Source organism: Biomphalaria glabrata, chromosome 11 (genome assembly GCF_947242115.1).
Source record: "Biomphalaria glabrata chromosome 11, xgBioGlab47.1, whole genome shotgun sequence".
NCBI lineage: Eukaryota > Metazoa > Mollusca > Gastropoda > Planorbidae > Biomphalaria > Biomphalaria glabrata.
Window position 1 is genome coordinate 37,053,864 of NC_074721.1, and position 11,442 is coordinate 37,065,305.

At 37.6% G+C, this 11,442-nt stretch overlaps 1 protein-coding gene across 1 annotated transcript; it reads left to right on the forward strand.

The window, feature by feature from the left end:
• The first annotated feature begins 3,857 nt into the window (after nt 1-3,857).
• Nucleotides 3,858-9,726, forward strand: LOC129921652 (C-type lectin 37Db-like). The gene is made up of 2 exons (XM_056003831.1): nt 3,858-3,968; nt 8,767-9,726. Exons 1-2 carry the CDS (start codon nt 3,917-3,919, stop codon nt 9,309-9,311), a joined length of 597 nt encoding a protein of 198 aa, XP_055859806.1. The 5' UTR covers nt 3,858-3,916; the 3' UTR covers nt 9,312-9,726.
• The last annotated feature ends 1,716 nt before the right edge of the window (nt 9,727-11,442 follow it).

The window sequence follows — 11,442 nt, forward strand, 5'->3', positions numbered from 1 at the left end:
CCGGTCTCACCCTGATCCTGAACACGATCATCTTCTGGACCTCGAGTGTCTGCTTGCCTTACTGTCTGCGCTACAATGCATCGGTATGTATTTCTTTCTAAGTACAGTAATTTGGTGTTCAGGGGCAATAATAAACTTAAATGTAACATAAACCTATCAACGTTAAGCTTCAAAATGGAATACGGGGAGTTTTGTTATTTATTTATAAAGATTAAGTGTATTTATGCGTTTTTATTAAATACATGCCATTTGGTGAGCTCGTATAATATAGCTTGAACATGGGCATAGCCAGGATTTTTTTTTCGGAGGGGGGGGGGGTTGAGGGGTAGATTTTTTTCTCCCCCCCCGACCCCCCCCCCCCCCCGCAAAAACAATTATATGTATTTATGTGTGTGTGTGTGTGTGTACATAATCTTTATTACATTCTGACCCTTCATTCTTTCGAAAGACGTTTATTGTGCCCTAGAATAAGTTCTTCCATGAGTTAGTGGAAAAATTGTAGATTCCCTGCCATAATTAGCAATGGCGTCTGGGGGAGCGCTAGGAGCTCCCCCAGCGCGGGGCAAAGCCCCGCTGCCAAGCACTATTTCTGATATTGAAAGCCAACAAAATGCATATTCTGAGGTATCTACAGTGCATTTTCCTGCTATTAAAAAGTTCTATTTCAAAAACCTAATGTGCTATTCTTACTGATATAGATCCTCCCGCGCCGTTCGTCGCATTTGCCGTCAAGCTGTTTCCATAAAATTGTAGACTCCCCGACATTACTATCAAGGGGGTCTTGTGGAGCGCTAGGAGCTCCCCCAGCGCGGGGCTAAGCCCCGCCGCCAAGTACTATTTCTGGTATTGAAAGCCAACAAAATGCATATTCTGAGGTATCTACACTGCATTTTCCTGCTATTAAAAAGTTTTATTTCAAAAACCTAATGTGCTATTCTTACTGACGTTCGGCGCATTTGCCATCAAGCTGTTTCCATAACAATCTGTCACTGGTATCGTCTGAAGCCGCTTCCCACCTTCCATGAGGACCTCCATGAATGAGTGGCGTCAAGTTGTACTAGGATATCATTGCAACTCTTCTTATGCGTAATTCATTTTGTCGGAGAACATGTCCCCCAAGCCTCATGCGTCGCTCTCTCACAATCTTACTAAGGGGTCGACCTTTGGCATAGGATTTCCATGATTTAGACCCGATCTCTATTACTGACTCCTAAAATCTGTCTTAGCCATCCTTGTGAGCCACATTTAGTGTTTTTCAATTTCGGCAGATGACTATTCAATGCAATTTATTAATGGAGCCCTGCCACTGGTAAAAATGTGTAACCTCTCTTGAATACGCTCTTTGAATTAAGTGACTGTAGTTTGCTTTAGATTTTATATGGAAAAGAGAAGTTTTATCGTCAAAATCATCTGTTGGGGGTTTTCCACCTCAAAATTCTCTGTAGGGGGATTTAAACTCAAAACCATCTGGAGGGGCTTTAAACTTTAAAAAAAAAAGCCATCTGTAGAAGAGGGGTTTAAATTCAAAACCCCCGATTGGATTGGCTACGCTCAAATAACTTTAGTGTGTAATTTGCTTTTGTTATATTGAAGAGGTATTTTTAGCATCAAACCCCTCTGAATGAGAGTTTAAGCTCAAAACCCCTTTGGCTACGCTCATAGATTTTAGAGTGAGTAATTTGCTTTTATTTATGTTAAAGAGGTACTTTTTAGCTTCAAACTCCACTGGAGGGGAGTTTAAACTCAAAACCCCTTTGACTACACTCATAACATTTTGAGTGTATAATTTGCTTTGTTTTTTTATTATTAAAGAGGTATTTTTACATTCAAACCCCGCTGAAGTGGGATTTAAACTTAAAACTGAGTCAAAACCCATTTAGCTACGCTCATAACATTTTGAGTGCGTAATTAGCTTTTTTTATGTTGAAGATGGGGTTTATCGTAAATTTTAGAGGGGGTTTTAAAATCAAAATCTTCCTTAACTATGCTCTTGGAATCAGGGGATTTTCGTTTGCATTTTTTTTTGTTTTGTTTTATAGAAGAGGGGGAGTTAACTGCGAAAACCCCAGATAGGGGGTTTAAAACTCAACCCCCCTGGTAGGGGTTTTTAAACTCGAACCCCCTGGTAGGGGGTTTTAAACTCAAAACACCTTTGGTTGTGCTGGGGCAAGTGATGGTTTAGTATTAAAATCTCACCTAAAATAAACAAAGTCAAAGCCAAAAATCAGTCACTAAATTCCGATCCCCCCCCTCTTCGGAGGGGGGGATTTCATTTCGGGGGGGGGGTTGAACCCCCAAAATCCCCCTGGCTACGCCCATGATATATATACACGAACTGTACAATAATTAACACTGCTTAACAAAAGTTGTTTTTTTTTACTCTTTCTCTCCTAATCGACGATACCATCGTTGATTTGAACTCATTAAATTAAATGAATGTTTGATTTGATAAACTTTACTTTGTCTTATTTAAAAAGAGCATAATTTCCCGTCTTGACTTTTCTTGACAGTACTCCGCACTGAACTGTCGTAATGCTCCGTACAGAACCACGACGCTGAACCACACAGAACTATGCTGTAGTCGACCGGACTGTATTCAACCGGGCTGTAGTGAACCATCTTGACTGCGACACCTCCGCTCTTTATATAGAGTCCCTAATGGCCTTCTAGAACCGGACAGAACGTCGCTCGATCATTCTGGGTGGTCAAATGACTACATCCCTCGTGACGCTCCAGAGCTCTACTCAAGATGCCGATCCTACCCGAACCGTCATGTTGACACTCGTCTCAGCTGACCGTCGTAGCTCGTCACGGTTGACCGCTCGTCTAGCGCTGGCCTGGGGCGATTTGCTTCGGCTGACTACTAACACACCGCTACCTCCATCTGTGCCACCACCAGGTTTATTACAATATATATATATAGTATATATAGTATAGTATATATATAAGTATCCGCAAAGATCCCCATTGGGATACCAGAATAAAACTGCTAAATTTGATCATGATCATCATCATCAAACTCCATTTGACTGAGGGCTTGAGAGGCTCAAATCCTCTCTTGTAAAAAGCCCTGGACAGAAACCTTGCTGCTTTGAGTAGCGCAGGCAGGTTGAGAATGTGTGGTTTCCCAGACCTGTTGAGACAGTGATCAGCAAGTCTGGGGCAGTCAAAATGAATGAGACGCAACCTCCTCTTCTTCCTAGCAGCGGGGAGCACGGTGAGTCAAAGTGTGGCCGTAACCGTAAGAAATATGAACCAAAAGGACTGTGGCCTGTACTGCACTGAGCTATAATAGCCTACTCAGGCCTGGGCAGCCTCCACATCGGGGAAGTGTGGTCAGGGCCCCTCATGCGCTCCCAGACTCCACGGGCTTTTTGAGAGCTAAATTTGATGCAAGTGATTATATTTAAAAAAAATAACATATGTTCTTCTTAGTACATGCTAAATTTGATGCAAGTGATTATATTTTTAAAAAAAATAACATATGTTCTTCTTAGTACATGCTAAATTTGATGCAAGTGATTATATTTAAAAAAAAATAACATATGTTCTTCTTAGTACATGCTAAATTTGATGCAAGTGATTATATATTAAAACATAACATATGTTCTTCTTAGTACAGTGATGGGAGATGATCAAGTTTGCATTATTTTTTTTTCTTTTAACACTTCAACACGCTAAGTGTATATCTTTGTCCTTTCTCCTCTTATGTCAATACAGAACAAGGATATAGCTAGCAAAGCTTAATAGGATGTTTTAAATTTATAACTACTCAAAATCCGTCAAGGTTTTAGAATTATTTTCCTCTAAATTCACGTACCGAAACACATCGTGCATACTATCTAGTGATCAATGAAGTAAATACAAAGACTTTTGCTTAATATTGCAATAATTCTAAACCCCACTAGAAAAAAAAATGTCGCGGTTGCTGGTCCTGCTATCAACATTTCAACTTATTAGCTGCATTGGTGAGTAAATCACTTCAGATGTATTTAAAATTATATTCTATTTTAATTAATAATAATAAAAAATGGTAACCTTTAAATAACTGAATGTGCTTTACAAAATTAGAACGTCTTTGGAAAATTATGATTGAAAAAAAGATATCACTTACATTAAGGTACTTAATTGGACCTACATATAATATGAATACAACACTTGAGCTTCATTTCCATATTCCTCAATATGAAAACTTTTTCTAGAAGCCTAGGGTTAATTGCTCTTACCCACTGAAGCTTCTATATGTAATGTGTTTATGTTGTCCACTTGTCATTATGAGAGATATACAATTAGATAGAGCCATTGTTTGTCTAATACATGCCTAACGGCTGCCTGTGTCGGCTCTATTGAAGTTGTTAGTGAATGGATGCTGCGAGGTGGGGGAGGGGCTAGCTAGGACTTTTGGCCTTTGACCACTGGGGTGGTAAGGGCGAAATGACTCTGGATCAGAAGAAAAATTTTTTTTGGACATTCCGATGGTCTAGAGGTTAAGTTCGCTTAGTGAGTTATCGCTAGGCGAATCCAGAGTCACAGGTTCGAGCCTCGGACGGCGCATTCCCTTATTTTCGTAGCATTTAATTCACTACTTTCTCTCTTAAAAACTTGGTCCCTGTTCATTTATGTCTATTATATGTATGGTTACAAAATCTGGGAAAAGATTTTATCTTGACTGAATTAAGCTGAATTAAGTCTCCTTTATGTGTCGTCTTAGTAAACACAACCTTAAAAAAAGGACGGGTTTCTAGAAAGAATAGATAATTCTACAATCTTTCTTGTTGTTAGGCTCGCCACTAGCAGAGTGAGAACCCTGAGAAGGACTTGAGCCATGAGTCCAAATTCAGACAGTTCCCAATGATAGCCTATACCTATTACACATTTAATTACATGACTGATCCAGTACAAGTACGTTTAATGTAGGCTAAGCTATGTTTTGTAAGAAAAAAATATTTTTAGGGTTGTCTTGTTTTCCATTGTTTTAACAATATTTCATTAAAATACACTTAAAATTTTATTTTACATAGTATCACATTTTACAATGTCTTAAAAAGAAGTGGCGTTAATACATTTTTTTTATAGCAGCTGGAAAAAAAATATAACAAATCCTTTAAAAAGACAACAACAAAGCTTATCTAAAGGGGAAGAACTCCTTCCTTAAAACTATATCTACCAATAATGTAGAAGCTATTTAGCTTATTCTATATCAAACAAAATAATTAATTAACAATAATTAATTGACTAATTGAGTATTTTTTGTTAATCGTATTATGTTTTATTAGCAACAAAAAATATTTTGTTAAAGTATCAGCTTGAACGGAGAATGTTTGAGGGAGAAAAAGCTATAACAGTTATTTAAGGGGACTAAACCCAACAAAAGTAGCCATGTATCTGAATACTGGAGTAATAGTTTCCTTTGTAGCTATTTAAAAATAAATATTTGCTAGTAATTAGTTGTTTAATTGATTACTTTAATTGATTCATGTCTTGTCTATGTCAATGATTAATTGTGCCACAAGACGAGATTAGAAGAAGAAGTTTGAGTTGCTGATCTAGGGGTAGACATAAGTTCATTGCTTTTCCAGGGTTCCACCTGAGCAGTGTAAACCAAAACAAAAGTACTAGCATATAATGCTGTGACTTGCTAAACATCGAGTAAATGTCCATGAACTGAGCAGTCAATAACGACAATTGTTCAACATGAACAATAGTAATAGTAACGATAAGTTAACTTCCATTAGTTAACAACAAGAGCGCAAGTTTAGCAATTGAATTAACCAATGAAGTGTTATGATAGGAATGATGAAGTCGCATTGGTATTCACAAAAGCGAATACACAAAATCAAATAATTTACAATAGCTATAGCACACCTTAAGGTTGGTGCCATGGGTTAGGGTTCAGTCACGAAGCGAAATCCAAAATTCAATGCCAGGGATGCACGAACATATCAAACCAAACCACTGTTAATCAGGCATGACTACAACAGAGTCCCAAGCCTGCGTCCCTAAACAAGAAAAATACGCATTCCCTGAGACCGCCATTCACAATATTATGTTAATAATGATTTAAAAACTACTCCGCGAAGAATAACGCAACAAACTAACTTACCCAACACTGGGGAAGAAAACCACAAAAGAGAGCTCCATCTAAACTATTCTAAAGGCAAAACAAGCAGAGCAATGACACCAATATAGCGCGTCCTTAGAAACTACGCACAAACCATTATGGTGCACAAAAGAGAAACATGACACAAGAAGCAACTCTAGATGCGCACGACACCTCGTATCAATATAGAACTGTTAAAGTTTCATCCTGTTGTAACGCTGTCAAGTACAATGCCACCCTGCACACCATAAATAACGGGACAAAACACAGTGTTTAATCTTCTTGATCTTATGAAATACAGACGTTACTTCAATAAAGAAGATGATTACGTCGTACGGGTGTTCCTAGGTCAACATAGTCATGCATGTTAATCAATGACTTAAATTATGCTGAGTCGTAAGTTTTTCTGGCTGACTCTGGCAACCCATTCCATGCTGTAATAGCAATAGGGAAGAAGGAGTATTTGTACAAATAAGTCCTAGCATATGAAACAGGGAATGTCTTTATTTTTGTGTCTATCTGAATATTTATTAGTTGTTGTTTTTATAAGTTTATGGTTCAGTGTTATGTGTATAATTGCTACTCTACATTTCACACTTGACTCTATATTAAAGAAATAACCTTGTACGTTAAAGAACTGATCACTCCATATGTTCCTTAAGAGACCTGCGCCCAATGGACCCTTCTTATGGTGCCACGTTTCGCTCTCAAAAGTTACGGTTTGCTGGCTTTTTTAGTGCACGAACCAAACTCACCCCCTTCCCAATTGATCTCAGACAGATAACATGCTACACTACAACCAAGAAAAACTTTAAGACCTATCTATTTAATTATTTATTTTTTTTAGATTAGTTTGTTATTTTTAGCTCTCGTGTTTATGTTTGTGATGTTATCACAACATTAGCGTACATTTTATTTGTTAACAGCGCTCTAAAAATTAAAAAATTAAATTAAATTATTTTATTATTATTTTTTTTTATTATATATATATATATATATATATATATATATATATATATATATACACACACAATTCTCTTCATGGTTTGGACGAGAAAAAGTAAGAAGAAGCAAAGGAAATACCACTTTCTTATTTCTGCGGATAAACAAGAGGAGGGGTGGGGAGAACAAGTATTCATCGGTCACTACGGATGGCTGCCTAAACGTGCGGTTTGCGCGCTGGACTGTCGTTTGGATTTATCGATAGTCCCGGGTTCAAACCCTGCCCGCTCTCATTCCCCTTCGTCCTGCGGGAGGTTTGGACTAGGAAGTAAACTATCGTCAACTCTGAAGGAACATCCTAACATGTAAAACATTTTACAAGCAAACATTTTACTAACACAAATCTACTATGTATATTTACAGGTCATTAAATAGCAGGGCCGGACGTAACCATTGTGGGGCCCTATGCGAAACGGATTTCGCGGGGCCAAGTTTGGGTAGGGAAGCGGATAATAGGCTAAGTGAAATTTAAGAGTTTGTATTAGAAAATAAATTCGTCTATGCATTTTATTCATTCTTTACTACGTACAGAATTACTTTACGAGTCTTGCGTGTAGCAAAGTCATACAGTATATCATAATAATTTTGTTTCCTACATAGATCACGTTCGATAGCAAGAATTACCAAATGTTTCATTCTATCTTTGAGAATTGTTGACCTCAAGTAATTCTTCAATTATGGCTAATGCATAATGCCGTTTTTATTTATTGCGCGTAGGATCGGCGTTTTCCATATTGAATGACACCCCAAAATGACATTTTTTGTCTATATATTTCCGTATATTTTAAGGACTTTTTCGTACATTTTGTCGTTTCGGGAGATTTTCAAGAGCTCCTGGTAATTCGACAGGAGGGCGTGGGAAATCTGTTTTAAGTTATAATATGGTTTAATTTAATAATTTATACACCTAGAATTAGTGCGGGGCCCAATGCGGTCGCATAGTTTGCAGTGGCCTATGGCCGTCCTGCAAAATAGCGGCGTATGCTACGCCGCCGGTCGACTAGTTATTATTATTAATATTATTATTATTGCCTGCAAAATGGAAAGAGGTGTTATTGTCTGTTATGCAGAAAAGCTATTGCACAAAACAGACACAAAGAAAACTTATATCGAGCACCGGAAGACAACGGTTTTGTCTTCTTTGGGTGATGCAACATATGTAGGTCACATCTGGAACTGCGTTCTGCAGTGCTCCTTCATATTTGGATTAGAAAACTATCTTTACTGTTTTTACAATACCTCTATTCAAGTAGTCAGAACTTCATGGAGAAACCTGGACGCTGATCTTAAAAACGGCTCCAGCGATTCTTCTAGAAATTTAACAGTTGTTGTTATCGCTGAGAAAAGTTTTACTTGCTTGTTGGCCTGGCCACAAGGGGAAAACTCGAGTTTGGCCGTTATACATTTTTAAAGTATAAAAGAAATAAGTTTAAATTTGGCTATAAATTGTCATAGTCATCTTTCTATTCAATGCCTGCTGGCCACGCTCTCAAAATCTCGAGTTCGATACCTGATTTGAGCTAATTTTTTTTTAATACTTTTTTTTTTCAAGTTGTATAGTGGAAGTATAGGCTATTAATTTTTTTTTTATTTTATTTTCTTGCTGTAAAGGTTTATCTAGATTTATAGATATTTGTTCTATTTTTTCTTCATTAAAAACACAGATGCACAGTTTAATAACGACTATCCGACGCTAGACCTGGACTTCATCAACGGGGCCCTCCTTCAACAGCATCAAGAGATGTGCCACTTCGAGTGGTTGACCCTTGAAAAACGAATAGACACGCTCAGGTCTCTGTTATTTGGAGCTCCTCTGGTCTACAGCAACAAATCCTACGTCATCTCCAAGTTTCCTCACAAAAATTCAGGTGAGGCCATGAAATACTGTCAAGCTTTCGGCGGCTACCTGGCGGAAGTTGATGACTACAGCGAGTTTAACGAACTTAAGGATTTTTTCCTTAGGTCATCTGTTAAAGAGATGGTGTTGATCGCTGGATCTGACGAGTTAAAAGAGGGAACCTGGACATTTCAGCGCACTGGGGTAGCTCTACCATTTGAGAGGTGGGCCCCAGAGGAGCCAAATAATAAAGCACAAATTGAACATTGTTTGTGTTTATGGAAAGATTACATTGGAAAAATGAATGACATAACCTGCAGTTTCAGAAATGATATGGCGAGGTTTATGTGTGAGCTACCGGGTTCTACATAATGGACAGTTCATAGAATCCAAAGTTTTTTTCCTCTTTACCTGTATCGCTAATGATAAACTTTTCTTCTTCTGCTTACCAGCTTTTTCTAGCCCATAAACTTTTAGCTTTTTCTGTGCTAAAGAAATGCAGCCTTCTGAGTTTACAATACCTCAATTCAAATCATAATTTCATGTAAGAATCTGTTGGGACCTGGGTGGGTGGAACCTGGACAAGAATCTTAAAAATGGCTCTAACGATTTTCCTAGAAATTTAACAGTTGATGTGTATCGTATGTTCGTGGAACCTAGAAACTTTAGGGTTGGGCAAAGTGTGGACACGGATCTCAAAAACGGCTCTAATGATTTTCATAGAAATTGAATAGTTACTGTATATCGTTGGTAAAAAATAAATAGTCTTTTTGGCCACACTGGAAAACTCTAGTTTTACCGTTGTAATTTTTCGAAACATTAAAAGAAAGAAATTTCAATTTGACAAAAGAACTCAGAAATATATATCTTGAACAAACCAAAGGTCTAGGGGTATTTCCACATATAAGCATTATTCATTCAATACTTTAATATATATATATTACAATTTTGGGTATCGTCTTCTAACATTCGGGGCTTGGTGGCCAAGTGGTAAAGCACTTGGATTCCCAACTGGTAGATCGCGGGTTTAAAACTCGATGCAGACAGGGATTTTAATTGTGAGATTTTTAGAGTGCCCCTGAGTCCATAAAACAATAATGGGTATTTCACATTAGTTGGAGTAAGTGAAGCCGTCGGTCGTTTAGCTGGCTGCTTGACACAATTGTTAACCGTAGAATAAAATGACAATAATTATAGCATTTATATAGCCTTACTTTCATGCTTATAGCATACTCAGAGCGCTTTGGTCCTATCTCACTTGTTGAACCAGTGGGGGAGGGAAAGGGTATCCTGGGAGAAGGCTTTAGACGCTAAATAAACACTCTGCACGAGTCGGGTGTCGAACATCGAGCCCCCCTTCATAGGTAGTCAAGACAAGCCACTATCGGATACAGAACTTTGGAGTGGGGGAGGCGATTTCTTTCCAAACCCTAACCCTAACGCCTAGTAAATCCTAACCTTGAGCATAAACGCGCATACAGCAAAACAATATATATATATATATACACTAGCCGGACACTGCCCGCGTCTTGCGGGCCTTAGTTTGTGTATTGCCAATGTTATCACTGATATAGTGCATTAGAAACGATTAAAGACACTAATAATGTTATAAGTAAAGTGAATGCATGAATTCATGAATGAAAAAATATTATGAATGGAGCTAAAAATAGCTAATTGACATGAATCCAATTTTTTTATGAAAACATTGGCTTGTGTATAGAGTTGCACTAATCTTATCATATCTTACGTTACAGACGTTACTTCAAAATAGAAGATAATGACGAACGAATGTATGTAAAAATGCTTTAGAAAAAAAATTGAATGTTAATTTAATAAAATATGAAATGAATGAACTGTTAGAGCTGAAATAGTGTTTTAGGCCTAGGAAAAGAGAGTTTCGTAACATTTCGGTCTGCGCATGCGTGGCCTTTTCTATTAGATTACGCGAATTAATGAAACTATTGGAACTCGGCTTTACAGTTCTAGCGAACGAATTTATGAAAAATGCTTTAAAAAAAACAAATTTGAATGTTAATTTAATTAAAATATGAAATGAATGGAGGATAATTAGTATGTTCATGTGTTAAAGCATAAAACTATCATTGCGAAGAGAAGTTCTATCATCTTAGAGTTGAAATAGAGTTTTAGACCTAGGAATGGAAATGGAAAGATGTGTAACCATAAGACATAAATAAATATAGACTGGAAAAATAACTTCATGTAACTTGAAAACATGTATATCTATTGTTGTCGGATTTCAGAATTCTGAAAACTTGCATGATCTTCAGTCTTAGAGATTAAACAAAACTATACTGCTCATAAATGCTGTATAATCTGCAGAATGGAAGTCCCATGCATCCCTAAACGTCTCCTGTATGGCCAACTAAGAGAAGGGAGCTGCTCACAAGGTGGACAAAGACAACGCTGCAGAGACACCATCAAAGCTTCTCGGAAAGCCTTCAGCATTGACCCAGCCACCGGAAAGACAGAACCACATGACAGA

Bases quoted from the DNA above. Each gene is read 5' to 3' on its own strand.
- LOC129921652 (XM_056003831.1), top strand. From the start codon at position 3,917: ATGTCGCGGTTGCTGGTCCTGCTATCAACATTTCAACTTATTAGCTGC. The intron at 3,969-8,766 runs GTGAGTAAATCA...TTAAAAACACAG, and splicing joins TCAACTTATTAGCTGCATTG to ATGCACAGTTTAATAACGAC.